Source organism: Crocuta crocuta, unplaced genomic scaffold (assembly GCF_008692635.1).
Source record: "Crocuta crocuta isolate KB4526 unplaced genomic scaffold, BGI_CrCroc_1.0 scaffold13, whole genome shotgun sequence".
NCBI classification, from domain to species: domain Eukaryota; kingdom Metazoa; phylum Chordata; class Mammalia; order Carnivora; family Hyaenidae; genus Crocuta; species Crocuta crocuta.
In genome coordinates, this window is record NW_027530007.1 from 8,430,750 (window position 1) to 8,449,214 (window position 18,465).

Here is an 18,465-nt window from a genome sequence, read left to right on the forward strand (position 1 = left end):
TCTTACACCTGGTGAGTGGGTTCCCCTGAACGAGGTGGAAAGCAGTTTTGACATGCTTCCTCTAGAAATGGAGAAACTAAGATCTCTTGCCCCCGATGCAGCACCTGCCACAGGAAGAAAAAAGATGTCCACATTATCCAGAAGGCTGCCTTGTTAACTGCTGTTGCATCGTTGTCGGAGAGCTTGTGCTGGTGGAGTGATATGTGGGTGCAGGTGACAGGGAAGTGAAACGTCTTTTTATGGTCCTATGACCACACTGCCAGCCAGTCCCACATTGCTTATGGCGCCTGGCATTGGTGACTCCAGAGGTTCCTGAATCCGAAGCATGGTCTTGCCATTTGTGACTCCACCCATTCCTCTTGCCTACTGTGTAGACAGTTGGTAGGACTTCCCCAGATTGTGCAGACCCGGCATGTGCTCCTAGGCCACAGCAGTGACCTGCGAGTAGACCAGCAATCCCTTTTCACTTCTGAAGTGGTTAGGAGTCCGAGGGGTAACATCTAGACATCTTCTAAGTCCACAGAAGGACATTTGACTGTCACTCTTTTAGAGCCGGAGGGACAGGGAGTTTGTCTTTTTCACCACAGTGTCCTCTGTCCATGGCAGATACTTAATAAACAGATGTGAGTGAACGAAGAAGGTGTTTGTAGAGTAAGGCCAGGAGTGCTGCTGATAAAATTCTAGTGTTTTGCTCTCCATCTGGGCTCCACGCCGATCAGAAAGTGGGCAGGCTGCACCTGTTCCCACCACAACCGAAATGATCTGCTGTCGAAGAATCAGAGCTGTTTGGTGAAAATCAAGATGCATTCAGAAGAAAGAAATACGTATTGAAAGCACGAGTCGTGCGTTTGGCTTCTGTCACTTTCTGGGGAGGTGCAAGCTGCAGGCTGCCTGCGTCTGCAGAGGAGACAGCATAGGATGGCTCCGCTCAGCAAGCATGAGACATCGGCTCCCGGGGGCCTCAGTCAGACTGTCTTCCCACTGTCAACCAGAATGTATTTATGCCTCCTGGGTGTGTGTGTTTCCACTCCCACGGCCTGTGTTTCAAATCATGGACACCCCTTGGCCATTGCCTTCAAGTGGGAGGGAAGAATCCGATGGTTTTCGAAGGACGCGTGAGGCCAGGCTGGGCACAGTGGAGGGAGCGTCCACATACCAGCTCGGACGTACCTGCGCGTGACTCCGGAAGAGGCTCTGGAGGAAAGAACGCTGGCAGATGAGGGGCGTCTGGTGAGGAGCAGGAGAGGGAGAAGAGCAGCCGTAGAAGCTCCTGGGCAGAGACAGGCCACCGTCAGCGCGTCCTGCTGCTTCTGCCTCCAGGACTCAGAGGGCAAGTGGAGTGTGAGAGGCTGAGGCCGGCGCTGGGTGCGGTGGTCTCTTCCCCTTCCCCGAGGCCCCTCCGAGAGGCAGTGCTACAGAGCCGGGGCTGGGCTCGGCTCCCTGGGGCTCTGTCAAGTCCTCTGAGGTGACCAGGGGTGTCCGCCCTGTTCAGTCTGGTGCTCTGTCAGCCAGAAATAATGAGGTGGGCTAAGTTTCAAGTTCTCGTCTAGTTCAAGAATTTTCCTAAACAGGCACAAAATAGTACTCATAGTTTAAATAAGTGTGAGCTTAAAATTATTTAGTATAGGGGCGTCTGGGTGGCCCAGTCGGTTGAGCATCTGACTTCGGCTCAGGTCTTGATTTCACAGTTTGTGAGTTCAAGTTTGTGAGTTCAGCACAGAGTCGGGATCTGTGCTGACAGCTCGGAGCCTGGACTCAGGCTCTTTTGTCTCTTTCTCTCTCTCTCTCGAATAAATAAACATTAAAGAATTCTTTTAATTAAATTATTTGCTATCGATAGCAGAAGTGCCTTCTCTCCCAGCCACTCTGGTCTCGGCTGCAGAAGCAAGATGGTGAAGGGAATGCTGTCACTTGAAAAGCATCACAGTAAGACACATGAGTTGTGCCCCCGCCTTCAGAAGTCAGCCCGTGGTGAACGTGGCTACCCTGCCGAGTGGAAGGGAACTTTCACTGGAGCATCAAGGCTAAAAGATGAAACACCATCGGGACCAGGTGAACGAGGCCCCTAAAAACGGGCCGCTGCGGATTCCGGTCTGGATCCGTGAAGGGGCAGCACCTCGACCCAGAAGGGCAGCTGTCGCAGCAACTGGTTCCTCTTAAGGATTTCAAGGAGATGACGCACAATAACTGTTCTCGTTTAAAATGAAATTATTTAGTGCAGTCACAGGATACAGTTGACTGTCGAGCGGCATGGGTGTTGGGGGTGCCAACCCCCCCCCATCTTGTGCAGTTGAGAATCCACATAATAGCTTTTAACTTCCCAAACACTTCACTGCGGAGAGCCTGCTGTTGCCCAGAAGCTTTATAATATAAGTCATTTAACACGTATTTTATATATGTTATATGCTGTATTTTTAGAGTAAGATATGCAAGAGAAAACATTACGAAGAAAATCACAAGGCAGAGAAAATGCACTTAGAGCTCTGTGCTGCACTTACCGAAGCAGGTCCATGTACAAGTGGGCCCGTGCAGGTCAGGCTCGTTGTTCAAGGGTCACCTGTATTTCAAATTTTTTAAAGAAGCTTTCAGTGCCATACGTCTTACCAGATTTGATTTTAATATGTTCTAAAGTATAAATTCTTTATAGTAAAATTTATTTTATATTTTTTAAATGTTTATTTTGAGAGAGCACGAGCATGCAGGAGCAGAGAGAGAGAGAGAGTGTCCCAGCAGGCTCCGAGCTTCCGAGCTTTCAGAGCCGGATGCGGGGCTTGAATCCATGATCCATGAGATCGTGATCTGAGCCGAAATCAAGAGCCAGATGCTCAGCCAGCTGAGCGCCCCAGACACCCGCCCCAGTAATTTGTAAATGTGGCATTGCGCAGCTGCCTGTGAGTAACCGACGTGCAGAGGTAGAAGTATTGCCTTCTGAGGAAGGGGTTTAAGTAAATAAACCTCAGAATTTGTCACTGTTGCCCCTGCTGCCTTCTCACTCAGGCACATCTTTGGAGGGGAGGGGAGGGGACTACAAAAGGGATTATTATTATTTTTAAATAAAAAGTCTTACTGTGTCATAAGACAGACTGTGCTTTACAGTCTGTCCATGCTGCATTGCTTTCCTGTTGTTGTGAGGTCCCTGGTTAACTTTTGTCAGATACTGTGTCCTTTTTGGTGGGTCTATTCTGACCCCCAGCAGAGCGCTGGCAGAGTACTGGGAAATCGGGGAGGTGAGTGTCGGAGTGGCCTTGGCAGCCTTTCACGGGCACAGGCTTTCCCACGGCACTGATGTCGGGGCTGAGCACGGGCTTCTAGAAGGACACGTTAGGTTCCCACAAATGCACTTTGAGTGTGAGTGGCATTTAGCTATCAGTGACTTTATGAACTACCTGTATAGGTTTGTCATTTGAAAAGCATCGGAACCTTTATTTTTAAAAGGTAGTGAGGTTTCTCGTCTGCCTTCTAGAACATCGGTTGGGGGACCTCAGGGTAGTCAGACCGTTTGTAGGGCTACTAGGCATGTTCACTTTCAGCAGAGATTGTTTCTTGGGTCTTACTTTTCTGTTGACAGAACTAGCATGCTTCTGGTATGAATTTATTTCTACTGAGAATGATTACATTTTTACATTGTCCTAATGCTTCAGGAGATGCATTTTATTTAAAAAAATTTTTTAATGTTTATTTTTGAGAGAGAGAGACAGAGTGTGAGTGGGGCTGGGGCAGAGAGGGAGGGAGATGCAGAATCCAAAGCAGGCTCCAGGCTCTGAGCTGCCAGCACAGAGCCTGACGCGGGGCTCGAACTCATGAACTGTTGAGGTCATGACCTGAGCTGAAGTCGGATGCTTAACTGACTGAGCCACCCAGGTGCCCCTAGGGGATGCACTTTGAGTGGCATTAACCAGTAAAGTAAGAAGAAAATTGTACTGCGTTATCCGTAAATGTAAAGCATGCAAAGTAGAAGTCACCTGCGGGTGCATGATCTGACAGTAGGACTTAACTCAGTGGGGCCATTTACAATCTGCGTCCGGAAGTTAGGAGCAGGGAAATCTGAAGGGCCGGGGGCAAACAGTTTAAGTTCACTGTATCCTAGTAGGGAGGTGCACCAACATCCTCCCTTTTCAAATAACATGTAAAAGTCCGCTGGATCGTTAGCGCAGAGCCAAATGAGGATGTTGTATGTGATTACATTTCCTGTCTTCATCTTCATTACCATTTGTTTACCTATATAAAACTGGTCACAGCTTACTTTTTCTTTCATTGAATATTCTGATACCTGCTACTTCATAGAAGCTGATTGGATGGTAATGTATCATCAAAACAATGTAAATTTTTATCACTTTATAAAAGTTTTTTTTTACGGGCGCCTGGGTGGCTTAGTCAGTTGAGCGTCCGACTTTCGCTTAGGTCATGATCTCGCGGTTCGTGGGTTCGGGCCCCGCGTCGGGCTCTGTGCTGGCTGCCAGCTCAGAGCCTAGAGCCTGTTTCAGTCTGTGACTCCCTCTCTCTCTGACCCTCCCCTGCTCACGCTGTCTCTCTCTCTCTCTCCTAGAAATAAATTTAAAAAAAAAATTTTTTTTTTAAGTTTTTTTTAATGTTTATTTTTGAGGGAGTTTGCTCACGCATGCATGGGCAGGTATGTTCGTGTACACACACACACACACACACACACACACGTATGTGTGGGGGAGGGGCAGAGAGAGGGCTGTAGAGGATCTGAAGCGGGCTCTGTGCTGACAGCAGAGAGTCCGATGTGGGGTTCCAGCCCTTGAACTGTGAGATCATGACCTGAGCTGAAGTTGGACATTCAACTGACTGAGTCACCCAGGCGCCCCCTGTTTTGAGAGAGAGAGAGAGAGAGAGAGAGAGGGAGAGAGAGGGAGGAAGAGAGAAAGAATCCCAAGTGGGCTCCTGTGGAGCCCAGTGGGGGCCTCAAACTCATGAAACGTGAGGTCATGACATGAGTTGAAACCACGTCAGACGCTTAACCGACTAGCCACTCAGGTGCCCCAAGAATTAAAAAAAAAATTAAAGCAAATCCCAAAATCACATCATTTCACCCATAAGTAGGAAGTATTTCTAACATTGAAGGATTTTACTCCCATTGCGACCCCAAACAAAAGAACAGCAACTCTTGGATGTCACCAGACAACCAGGCCATGTTCAGATTTTCCTGATTTTCTCTCAGGAGTCTGCACATTTGGAGTCTCTAACGTTTTTGAAAACAATATAATGGAAAATTGAAGTGCGTACAAAAGCTAATAGTGTAAGAACTCTATCATTGAACTAAAGCAGTTCCCCGCTCACAGCCAGTCTTGGTTATGTCTTTGCCTCTTATCCTTGTTGCTTTGAAGCAAACCTCAGGCCTGTCCTTCAGTCTTCAGTACATTAGCGGGTACTTTGGAGGAGTTGTGTTGCGTGCAGTATCCACAGCGTGTGTCATGGTGCACCTGCTACAGCCGTAGGGACGGCTGCAGGCCTGTGACTGGTCGTGGTGGCAGCGTCCGACCCGGGCTTGCTCGCAGTGTTGTGCGGGCGGTGTGTGAGGCAGGGAAGGTTTGCCCTTTGGGTTTGCACAGTCATAATTTTGGAGATTAACTTGGATTTGGTCATGAGAGAAGAATAGAAAAACAGGAGACGGTTTAAATTACTCGGGCAAATCCCTGTCTCTCAAAATGCTCCTTTGTCTTGGAGACGAGGGAGGGCACTTTTGTGGCTGAGCCGATTGTCGCAAACTCCTGCCCCACGTGACACTGGATACTCAGTGGGGCTGGTTGTGGTTACGTAAGTTCCAGAGGCGTGTGAAAATTGAGGGGAACCTCACTAAAGTCAACTGGGGATACTAGGAGGGGAGGCTGATGGAGAGAGCCGGTACCACACGATGTCAGGTACAGGCCCCGGTTGGAAAAGATGTGTGCTGCGGCTCCTACTGGAAGTCCACCGCCCCTGCCCCTCAGCCAGTGAGAACCCTCCGGAACCCCTGCTTGTGATTTGATGTCACGTTCCTCGTATATGGCAGAACCAAACCTCGGAATCACGTCTTCTTTAGCAGGCTTAACGCCCAGTGCAGAGCCCTCCACGGGGCCTGAACTCACGACCTTGAGGTCAAGACCTGAGCTGAGATCAAGAGTTAGACACTTAACCAGCTGAGCCATGAGGTGCCCCCTAAATTTGGAATCATTTTTATACTATCACCCCATCTTGTCATTAACAAACTTGCAGCATGAATGCTGTCGCTAGTAACTGGGGTGCTGGGGCACTGCTGAACCTCCTGCCCGTTCTTTACTGGGGTCTTGATCAGGGGGAAGTGATGCTGCATTTATCATGAAGTGAGGGGGCACCTGAAGCATGTTATTTTGCAAATGTGAAGTATTTGAATACAAAATTTGGGTTAATGCTTTGACTTACAAAGATGTTGGATACAATCTAAATTAGGGCAGATCATATACTTGCTTTTAGGTTATTTAAATTTCTATGAAAAGTATTTCCAGAACAGAAGTTCTAAATAAAAGCTAGTGGCAGATGTGGGTCATAAAGAACAGATGTGAGGCTCTCAGCAGGTCCTGTCTTAGCGGATTAGACTAGGAAATGTACCGAGTCAGCACAGCCAGGGCTTAGCGGTGACTTTGCAGGGCAGGGGAGACCGAGCCCCGGCCACGGAACCTGATGGTGGGATTTCCAGAAGCCACTGGGGAACTAGGGTAGTGAAGAGAAAAGCAAAGTGATCACATGTAAGTAACACTTAAAATGTACAGCGTTTAATTAGCAAAGTAATATAAACTATATCATCAATATTTGGGAAATGAAGAGGAAAACATGACCAATAATTCTAACAAAAATGCGATTAGTCTTTTTAAATGTCTTTTTTTAACTAGTATGTATTTTTATTCTTTTAAAATAGCTACAATTATTACACACAAATTTGTTTTGATTTAACATATGACATTTCCCCAGATGTTTGTACCTTCTTCTTAGTGATACGTCATAGTTCTCCTAGGAAAAAGTTAACATTAACTGGTTTTACTTTTCAAACTGAAAAGTATGGACCAAAAAAATGTGTGCTTCGTGGTTTCAGAGCCCAGGTAACTTGTTAACCTTCTTTTAAAAAGATGAAGCATCATCATTTATACAGTAGCCCGTATCTTGTTTATTTCATTTACTTTATCCTCGTAGAAGAGCATTCAGGTGAACTTTTAGTTTAGGAATTAGAGTTTAATTTTAGGAAGTAGAAAGTTTTTTGCTTCCTCTCAGTCCTGCTGTGTATTTGCGTGTGGGCTGCCCCCTTTGTGTCGGTGGGCTGCCGCTTTCTCTCTGGATGGGCATCGGCTGGCTACTTGTCTGGCGGTGGTGGCCCACAGCTCCCTGCTGCGCCTGTGAACCGGGTCGGTGTCCGCCGGCTTCTAGCGAAGGGTGGCCCTCCTTCTGTGGATGTGCATGTCCATCTCCTCCTGGACACTGCCCACCTAGTGACCGCAAAGCCAGGGTGCGTGAAAGTCCGTCCGTCTGTAAAAACCTTCTTTTCCAGATTTGATTTCAGAAAATACATCTTTGAGGTGGAGAATAGAGAATGTAATTAAAAAAAACTTTTTTTAATGTCTAACCGCAGGTTTCTCTTTCTCACCAGATCGATTGTATAGATTAAATAGGGTGTTACAGGACATTTATTTTTATTGCTAGTAGCAATAGGAATATCTGTTTTCTTAAAAATGAACAAATGTGGATTTTGAGTCTCTTTGTTGAGACTCAAATGTGGGCACTGATTATAGGGGGATCTGTGATCAGAAGCGGGTAATGCTGCTGGAATCAAACTGCCCCCGCTCTGTACACTCGTGTAGGAGATGGAACGTGATCACACGTACGTGCGCGCGTGCACGTGGACGGTGGCAGGACGGTGGCAGGAGCCTGGGCGCTCCACGAGCTCGGAGGACGCCTCACCAGTGCTTCCTCTTGTGAAAATTCTCTCGTGTCCTCTCGGTGTACGGTAGCGTTCACAATCACAGTCCGAAAGAGCTGGTACGTGCGGACTGGCGCGAGCCTCAGCGGCGCCACAGGAAGGCTGGAGGTGTTGTTTGCAGCCTTCCACGTGCTTCTGGCAGCCACTTCAAGTAATGCCTTTGGAAACGGCTATTTTAGTCAGAAATCTTTCTGAAGCTGTGTCACCGTGTGTCACCTTCCTGAGGTGCCTGGACCTCCTGTCCTGTCCCTGTAGGGCCTTTCCTGATTGTTCTCCAGACTTTCACTGCAGGTCAGTGCTGGTGACTCGAGGTTGCTTTCTGGAGGTCTGGCGTGCGCCCTGCTCGCCCCTCTGCCTCCTGCCTGGCCTGTTGTGTACGTGAGTAGACAGCACGGTTGAGAGCAGGAACCAAGGACCCACACACACTTTTTAAAGATACTTCTCGTTGGGAAAGATATTTTTGTTTTCATCACTAAGTATACCTGGAGTTTCTGTGATGGAAACCATGTTGGTTTATTCTGAGCACCTGTGTGCAGAATGGGGAAGTTTATCTAGACTACAAACCCTAACAGGTATGCTTCCTGGTCCTCCGACGGTTTCCTCCAGATATGTTTCAATCTCAAGAAAATAAATAGCTATTGTTAATTAAGAATCTGGTGTGTATAATATTAACTGTGACTTTTGCATAAAATCTCCTGCGTGTGTTTGCATAGGACGTTGAGGCCTTTGGATAAGCCACGTTTGCATGGGGGAGCCAACTGTTAAGAGATGTTGGTAATTATATCTTCAGCTTCGTGATGCATTGGTAATTATGACTGACTTTGCAGTCATGTTCTTGGTCAGAAATGCAACCCCCAGTTATGACATTGCCTTCGGAAAATAAGTCTCTGGTTTAACAGGACGATTTTGTTTCAACTCTGATTTAAGGAATAGTGTTTAGTAAGACTGAGGTGGAGCACGGCTAAGGATGGGTGGCCCAGCTGCTCGGGCCAAGCCTAATCTGGCCTGGACCTATAAGGACCGAGGTACCGCTTCTGAGTTTACTGAGATCCCAGGACCCATTTTGGTGGGAGAGCAGACTGTCCCTGAAGCAGAGGCCTGCTGGATACCATACTGAGTCTTCTTAGAATTGCTGTGCAGCCGTCCTGACATCTTCTTCGGGGAGGGGGGGGGAGGTTATGGGTTCACCATCATTGACATGATGTTGAGGTACAGAGCTGGGGAATAATAGTAATTATAATGTATTAATCCAGTCCTTGGTAGCATTTTATAAGTTCTGATGAATGTTGAAGAAAGGTACTCTGATATATAATAAAATTCTAGCACTCAATTTGTTTCCTTTTCTCATCTGCTTCATTAATTTCCATTGTTTATTAATTTTATTTATGCTTGCATTTCTGTTTCAGATCTCAGATTCCTTGAAGTGGCATTGAAGAGCACTAGGACCTGAAAATGAGTGAACTTGACCAGTTACGGCAGGAGGCCGAGCAGCTTAAAAACCAAATTAGGGTATGTTGCTACATGTGTATTTAGTTTATTTTATAAATCATTTGGATTTCAGGTCAGGTGTTAACCTGTTTGGGAAAAGGTGGGTTTCAGAATGGCTGCGGAGTGGGGTGAATTGAAACTGAGTTTTCGCTGGCCCAAGATGATCACGGAATCACATACTTGGCCTGGCACGTGATTTTCAGGGTTTTGTTTTCTAGTACATCATTATTTGAATATACAAAAAATGTTTTCAATTTCTAAACGTCTCTGTATGTTTTTTCTAAACCTTGGGAATTTGCTTCATGACATCCTTTTGGTCACTGTGTGGAGTGCGGTGTGTGCTTCCTTCCCTTGTGACTGTTAAGTTGAGGACGAGAAACTTGTTTAAAAATAGGGTAGTAACAACCACAAGGAAAGGGGTCTCCAGTGTGCCAGAGGCGTCCTGGGGAAGGGCCAGTGGATCTGGGCATCTCCCAGTTTTGATAGGCTGTTAAACGAGAGCAGGTATATCTAGCTGAAGATAAAAACACCACACGTAATTCATCTGCCCTGTACAGCGAGTAGCTCCCCGACTCGAGGGTGTGAACCCCAGCCTGTGACTGGCACGTGCCGTCCCATGGCAGAGCCCTCGCGCTTCGGAAAGGCAGGAGGGTCTGAGGACATCAGTTCTGCTCTCCGGTTTTATGCGACCATGTTTTTAATGAACATTTTCTAGAGGAACATTCAGTGCCAGTACTTGCTCCTGTGCTCAGACTGGTGGTAAGAAGGCCCGAGACCAGGAGGGTGGCCCCGGAAACCTGTCCTTGGGGCTGAGGCAGATCCTCGTCCTCCTGCGGAAGGAGCTCTCCAGGCCTAGCTAGTCCCACGGCATCATTTTCAGCATGTGTCTAAGCAGCAGTTTGTTTTTGAGTCTGTGGTGAGGGTGGAGCCCGGCTCCTTTCAAATGACCGGCTGTATGTTCAGAAAGCTGGCTGGTAATTGGAGAAAGAAACATCACCATCTTTGGAGCCAACTTTTTTTCTTAAGCTCGAGAAAAGAGAAAAGATACTGGAATTTTTTAACTTACAGCCAAGAGGAAACAAAGTAGCTTTCAAATTCAAATTTCCAATCTTAACATTTAGAAGATCAGATACAGCTCAATAAAAATACGGAAGATTTGGTACTTTTAATTGTTTGCTCTGACCAGATTTGTTTAATATGTCTGCCCACCCTTCAGAATATAGAAATCAGAACTTCGTGTTTCTAACAGCTATTGTTCAAGTAGAAGCTGTTGTTCATAGTGGACTCAGGTCTGTTCACAGCAGATAAAGTTTGCGTGGCATTGGTGAAAGACCTCCGACTTCAGGGAAAACAAAGCCTGAAGGTTCATGTTGTGTCTCTTCCCGGGTTACATTGTGAGCCGCAGGCAGTGCCCCCAGGGGACAGGGTGAGTGTGGGAGCCACACCTGGAGTTTGAAAGTGTGAAAAGAGGAGCACCTGACTGACTTAGTCGGTGGAGTGTGAGACTCCTGATATCAGGGCCCTGAGTTCAAGCCCCACACTGAGCGTGGAGATTACTTAAAAATAAAATTAAATAAAAAATGAAAGCGTGAAAAGAAATAGGAGGAGGGGCAGGGAGCCTGGAGGGCTCAGTCAGTGAGGCGGCCTACTCTGATCTCGGCTCAGGTGATCTCCGTGTTCATGGGGTCAAGCCTTGCGTCGGGCTCTGCACTGGTGGCATGGAGCCTCTTGGGATTCCCTCTCCTCCTCTCTCTCTGTCCCTCCCCCACTTTCTTTCTTAAAATAAATAAATTTTAAAAAAAAACAGGTGGAATCAATTAAAATTTTTTTTTTAAGAGAGATCAAGAGAGTACCTGCATTGGCAGGGGAGGGGCAGAGGGAGAGAGACAGAAAGAGAGAGAGAGATTGAGAGTCTTAAGCAAGCTGCACACGCAGCACAGAGCCCGATTCAGGGCTCAGTCCCATGACCCCTAGGATCGTGACCTGAGCCGAAATCAAGAATCAGATGCTCAACCAGCTGACCCACTCACGTGTCCCCAGGTGGATTCAATTTTTAACAGATTTTTGTCTAAACCAGTGTATCTAAAATACTGTCATTTTAACATACAATGAATAGATATTTTTAAAAAAAAATAGATATTGGGAGTGCCTGGCTGGCTCAGTCGGTGGAGCATGCAACTCTTGATCTCAAGGTTGTAAGTTCAAGCACCACATTGGGTGTAGAGAATACTTAAAAATAAAATCTTTATGGGCACCTGGGTAGCTCAGTCAGTTAAGCGTCTGACTTTGGCTCAAGTCATGATCTCATGGTTCATGAGTTCTAGCCTTACATTGGGCCCTACGCTGACAGTGTGGAGTCTTCTTGGGATTCTTTACTTCTCTCTGCCCCTCCCCTGCTCTCATGCACTTGCTCTCTCTCAAATAAATTTTAAAAATAAGATAAAAATGTTTAAGAATAAATAAGAAATAGTATTTTTATTATTTCACATTCCTTTCTTTGAACTGGGGCTTGAGAAGTCAGTGTGTCATACAGGCCTCAGTTTGTCTTGCTGTGTCTCATGTACAAACCAGACCATCCCGAGGAGAGCACCTGAGCCGCAGGCTTCTGCACACGCGCCTGCCCCGGCCAGTCTCAGGAGCCAAGTCTGTGCTGGTTTCCTTGTACAGCACCAGGATGACGGCAAAGGGTATCCCAAGTCCATTATGCCAAACAGGAAGAGAAGGCTCTCTTTCAAAAAAAAAAAAGTCTTTGCTTTCTGATTGCCCAAGGAGTACATACTTGTTAAAGAATACAGGGCATAGGGAACCAAACAAGCAGTGGTCAGTGGCTCTAAGAAGGTTTGCTTTCTCAGATTTGTTTTGAAGCTGAAACACCCCAAAGACCATCTCATTTTACTTTAGATGGTGAGGAAACACAGGCTCTCAAGGGATGCCGATCAAACCACAGCATGTCTTAAAGTACACAAGCTAATGAATGGATTAAGGAAAAACTCGAAATGTACAGGCGCAGATCATTAAGAAAACTCGGTGCATGACAGGGTCCCACTTCCAACTGAGCAGAGCAGGCGCCTTCCCTAGGGCCCGAGCAGGAAGAGTCCTCACCATGTGGTCACTGGTTTGGAGGTGCTGTGGTTTAAGGGGACAAAAAAGATGACCTGTTACCATCGGGCATTTCTCACCACAGCCAGTATGGAAGGCGCTGAACCAAATAATAGCCCCGTCAGGCACATTTTCACCAGGCCGCTCAGGTGGAAGTTAATCGGAAAGATGGTAGAGCTGTCTCTGTGTTTACGAAGCAGTCACAGAGATCGCCTGCAGTGTGAGAAGTTGAAGGTGCTCATTCTGAGAAGTGTGGTACTCAATGATGTACAGCATGTGTTGGCTGAAATGAAGACTAAATTGGAGTTCTCTGTGTTTAGTTTTTAAAATGGCTTTTCCTGGGGCACCTGGGGGGCTCAGTCAGTTAAGTGTCTGACTTCAGATCAGGTCATGATCTCGTGTTTCATAAGTTCGAGCCCTGCATCGGGCTCTGTGCTGACAGCTCAGAGCCTAGAGCCTGCTTCGGGTTCTGTGTCTCCCTCTGTCTCTGCCTCTCCCCCAGCTAGTTCTCTCTCTCCCTCTCTCTCTCTCTCTCTCTCTCTCTCAAAAACCTATAAAAACATTACAAATTAAAAAAAATAAAATGGCTTTTCCCTCCATTTACCAGTAGTAACCCCCTGGTCTGTTGTGTGGTATGGTATGAAATCCAGTTTGATGTTCATACACTAACCAAAGTGAAGTCGCTTAAGTCCTAATAAGAATGGAATTAGAAAATACATGTTAGGGGCACCTGGGTGGCTCAGTTGGTTAAGTGTCCGACTTTGGCTCAGGTCACGATGTCGCAGTTCATGGGTTCGAGCCCCATGTCGGCTAGCTCAGAGCCTGGAGCCTGTTTAAGATTCTGTATCTCCCTCTCTCCCTGCCCCTCCCCCACTCATGTTTTGTCTGTCTCTGTCTCAAAAATAAATAAGCTATTAAAAAAATTTAAAAATATTTTTTTTTTTTAAAAAAAGAAAATACATGTTAAACTCAGTACTTGGTAGGTAGAATTCACTGATGAAAGACTTGCTGATCTGGACCTTCCCTCTGCTTACCTCTTATCCCAGATCAAGGTGCCGGCATAGACATGCTTCATGACATAATTTTTTGGTGTTTTAATTATTTAATCTATTAAGTAGAATTAATTAAGCAAAATGACTTCTTTTTTTTAATGTTTTAAAAAAATTTTTTAACGTTTATTTTTGAGACAGAGACAGAGCATGAGTGGGAGACAGGCACACAGGGAGGGAGACACAGGATCTGAAGCAGGCTCCAGGTTCTGAGCTGTCAGCACAGAGCCTGACGCAGGGCTGGAACCCACCAGCAGCGAGATCATGACCTGAGCCGAAGTCAGACACTCAGTCGACTGGGCCACCCAGGCGCCCCCAGGATGACATTTTTTTTTTTAATCATTTCTGAGAGAGAGAGAGAGAGAGAGAGCGCGCGCGCGAGCGTGAGCAGGGGAGGGTCAGAGAGAGAGGGAGATACAGAATCTGAAGCCGGCTCCAGGCTCTGAGCTGTCAGCACAGAGCCCGACGCGGGACTCGAACCCATGAACCTTGTGATCATGACCTGAGCGAAAGTCGGACACTTAACCGACTGAGCCACCCAGGAGCCCCCAGAATGATTTTTAACAGGATAATTAAACCTGAATTTGAATTCTAGAACTTTGGTACATTTATAATAATCTCTCTGAGTCTGTTTCTGTGTTCTCAATTGATGAATAGTCCTACAGCTTCATAAAATAAAGATTAACCCGCAGTGAGGCAGTTTGCCCTAGAGAATGGCGTCTTGGGGTCCCACGGGAGCCTGTGCACGTGTGCGAATGCTGTCACATGGCCAGCTGTCATTTTAAAAGCAGCTAATCAGATGACTACATAATGGAAACATTTTTCTTACTAGAAATTTCTCATAATTTCCTTCGAAATTACTCCTACATTCAAGTTTTGACCCTTTTAAAAGCTGTTGTCTCATTTTCCTTCATAATTATGTATATTTCCTAGTAATTTTGATCACCGAGGAGTGATAATTGCATCTTCGTTAGCCTTAGCATATCCCTGTATACTTTTTACCTTCTTCCCAAGGTCATTTTATAGATAACAGGAGCCAGAAAGACTTACCTGAATTTAATTGTCTCGACTCCAGATCTTTTGCTCTTTTTTATAGAGTTAACATTAAAAAAAGAAAGAAAAGAAAAGAAAGCAGAGTCTTTAGATAACATGATCTGGAGTGCAGGATCTTTGGGCTAGATATCCAGTGCTTTTTGGATTTTTTTCTCTGAGCCCCGTGGTTCCCGGGCTGTAGAAAAACAGAGCGAGGTGCACGTGCAGGTCGACAGCAGAGCGCAGGGGCCTCGGCCAGCAGCAGGGGCGATCCCGGGGTCACAGGGGTGGGGTGCCGCCTGGGAGGTGAGCCTGCAGCCTTGATGGAAGCGGGCGTAACCTGGGCACGGACAGAGGACGGCTAGCGGCCCTGTTTGAGCGGAGGAGGCGGGAGGGCGCCCTCCTGTTACTTAAGAGCTTTTGCCCCAACGGTCTGCAGTGGGGCTCTGAGGCTTCGGTGCGAGGACCTGGGACTGAATGTATGTGACGCGTTACTAACTGTCCCTTTGTCATTCTTGTTTCCTAGGACGCTAGAAAAGCGTGTGCAGATGCAACTCTCTCTCAGGTAAGGACCCATTTATGCAGAGTGTCCTGCCTGGCAATGAGGCTGGTGCCCGGTGGCACCTACATTTGGCACCTCGAGAGCGAGCTGTGCTCTGGGCCTCTCCTCTCACACAGCGAGGGTGTAAACACCACTGGAAGCATTTCCAGAAGACACAGGGAGTAGGGGTTTTTCTGCATGAAAGGTCAATGTCTCACAAGCCATAGGTAATTACTATTACAGAGGTCAGAGTTGCAAAATATTACAATCTTAAGATAGTTTGAAGCTCTTCTACTTAACAAAATTTTTCTCAGAACTTGGCTTTCTAAATCCAGTTTGGCTGATCCTCAAAAGGTTGCACACAGATTATGAGCCAGCAGTTCTGCTCCTAGATATACACTCGAAAGAATCGAAACCTAGTGTTCAGACGAGTGTGTGCACGTGTGTGTTCTCAGCAGTGCTCTTCAGTTTCCAGAAGCCAGAGACAGCTGTGGACGGATGAGCGGGTCAGCACAGTGCGGTCTCCTCCCACAGCAGACTGTTACTCAGCCCTAACCAGGAAGGCCCCGAGGTGCACGTAGCGGCGGGATGAGCCTCAAACAGGACACCCCGTGACAGGGGCGGCCGTACGCACAAGGGCACACAGTGCGGGGCTGCGCTGAGCAGAAGTGCCCGGAGCAGGCAGATCGCAGAGACAGGGCAGGTGCTGGGGACTGTGGTGTTTCCTCGGGGGCGGGGGCGTCCCAGCACTCGAGATGGGAGTGCTTGCTCAGCAGGGTGCCTGTGCTCAATGCCGCAGGACTATTCGCTTTAAAATGGGGACTTGCACCTCATTAAAAATGTCCAAAATATTCAACAGAAATGTGAGGGAATATTAGGTCCGTACTTGGACTGAGAATGGCTAAATGTGTTACGTTGTCCCAATGCTTCCGGGGACGTGCTGTAATTGGAGTTAAACACTAAGTTACAAAAAAAACATGCAGTTCATAGAATTCCTGAATTTGAATTCTCAGATCTACTTGGGACTCTGCATTTTTGACTCCCGTCATCAGCGCACTTGGCTGGCTCAGTCAGTAGAGCGCACTACTCTTACTCTCAGAGTCATGAGTGTGAGCCCCTGTTGGATAGTTAAGTAGAGATACTTAAAAATAAAAATCTTTTTACGAAGGGCCCCATTATTGTGGTACACTCTGTCTGTCTGTCAGCTCCGAATCATTGCTGTTCGTTTTTACATGTCAGAGTGAACGCGCAGGGTTTCTTAGCTGTGCCATTAGCAACAGTGCGGTCCCCGTCGGTGCACGGCCTGGCCACTGTGGCAGTGTGTGCGCCGCGGGCCCACGTTCAGGTGCGAGGGAGGCTGCAGAGACCATCGTGGAAGGAGAGCAGGAGGGGTGGGAGGGGTTGGGCCCAGACGAGCAGCTAGAGGCAGGGGGAGACACGGGGAGGCCGCACCCCTGCGGACGGGTGCCGTGCGTGTGAGTACCAGGTAGGGCAGTGGACGTCCTGCACACCACGAAAGGCAGGTAGGTACCGCGGTAAGCAGGAGTCACAGGGAGCGCCGCCGGGGTGCCCGGCGGCAGTGGGGTGGGCGCAGCGCTGTGGGCGGGCGGCACGGCCAGCCCCGGGGTGCTGGAGCCGCCACGCAGGGTGGGAGAGGAGGAGAGGAGACCTCAGGGGAGGTCATTCCATCACTGGCTCTTAATTTGCAGTCACTTTTATTTTTAAGATCACAAACAACATCGACCCAGTGGGAAGAATCCAGATGCGCACCAGGAGGACGCTGCGGGGGCACCTGGCCAAAATTTATGCCATGCACTGGGGCACGGACTCCAGGTGTGTGCGGGCACGAGCAGAGCGTGGTGCTTGATACACTTGAGGGTGGTTCTGTTTTCCTGAGGGAAAGTAAACCTAAGCTCATTTGCTGTTCCTTGTAAAGGGACCGTGAGGTGGTCAGCTCTCTGGGCAAGCCGGGCACAGCCGGACAGCGCCCACTCCCTGTCCGTGTTCCCACGCACCGTTTCCTCACGACCCTCGTCATCTTATTTGAGCACTGATTCTGGTCGCTCTCCCAGCTCCACTGTGCGGTGCCTGTGTGACCTTGGGGAGGTTATACAGCCTCTCTCAGCCACGGTTCCATGTGTTTCCAGCCTGTTCCTCATGACTCCTTGGCCCGTACCCTCTCATGGTTTCAGCGTCCTGGCTCAGGGGTCGTAAACCCACCCTGTGTTGTAGGGAAGATTAAATGTGTAGAGCTGTAACAGCAGCGGCTCGAGCCTCCTGAGTGTCATGTGTGGGTTTGCTGTTGGTTTTCTCGGAGCCACAGCAGACATGGGGACGCACGGCTTAGCTCCTGCCATTGTTCTTTCCTCTGGGCAGTTCATCTCCATCGTGTTCTGGGGCCTTCCTTCCCCTTCATTCTCTACATCCCATTTCCCTTAACTTGCAACATCACTTACGTGAAATCTCTTCAGCTCCCTTTTCTTTTCCTGTTAGAGGCTGATGCAACGTTTGTCTCTTCTACTTATTCCACCCAAATAAATAAAATGCTGTGTGACTTTGTGACTGTAAGATGCTGTTTCAGATACCTAATACATGATTCTTAAAATGCCTTTCTTTGAGTAGCCTTTTTTTGTGTGTTTATCAGAGGGGAATTGCTTGGTTTTCTCTTTGTTCATGAAATTGTCTGCTTTAGAGTGTAAACAGCTACAGAACAAAAGAATCTATCTTTGGTTTGTTCTATACAATGTTCCGTACAATTTCAAATGCAAATGAGAGCTAACTTCAATCATTTTAATGATGGCAATAATCAGAATAAGAAAGGAGAAAGACAAATACCCTTGCTAATCAATCCACCTTGGAATTTGTTATCAAAAGTAGACAGTAACCAAACAGCCTGTTACCTCCAGGGCTTCTCCTCCATCTAGAGCAACACCAGTGTCCTGATTAGACAGGACATTTGATAGACAGTATGCAGCCAGGTTGTACTTGGAACCTGGTACTCGGGTATCCAGTGCTTGTAGCCTGGTACTTGGAGCTTAGTACTCAGAGCCCAGTATTCAGCAGTCTGGTACTTGGAGCCTGGTCCTCAGAGCCCACTACTCAGGAGTATAGCAGTTGGAGCCTGATACACAGGAATCTGGCACTTGGGAGCCTGGTCCTCAGGAATCCAGTACTTGGAACTGAGTACTCAGAGCCCAGTACTCAGGGGTTCGGTACTTGGACCCCGATATCAGAACCTAGTACTCAGGAATCCAGCAGTTGGAGCCCGTTGCTCAGGAACCTGGTTCTTGGTGCCCAGTAGCTATCTT

General features: G+C 47.6%; 1 protein-coding gene across 3 annotated transcripts in view; it reads left to right on the forward strand.

Moving 5' to 3' along the window:
* The window catches only part of GNB1 (G protein subunit beta 1), an 85,239-nt gene that overhangs the window by 44,802 nt on the left and 21,972 nt on the right, over positions 1 to 18,465 (forward strand). For all 3 annotated transcript variants that reach the window (XM_077763900.1, XM_077763898.1, XM_077763899.1), the window contains 3 exons: positions 9,355 to 9,457; positions 15,143 to 15,181; positions 16,884 to 16,990. In XM_077763900.1, coding sequence (XP_077620026.1) covers positions 9,401 to 9,457; positions 15,143 to 15,181; positions 16,884 to 16,990 — 203 coding nt within the window. In that variant the 5' untranslated portion in view covers positions 9,355 to 9,400. The remainder of the gene's footprint in view (positions 1 to 9,354; positions 9,458 to 15,142; positions 15,182 to 16,883; positions 16,991 to 18,465) is intronic.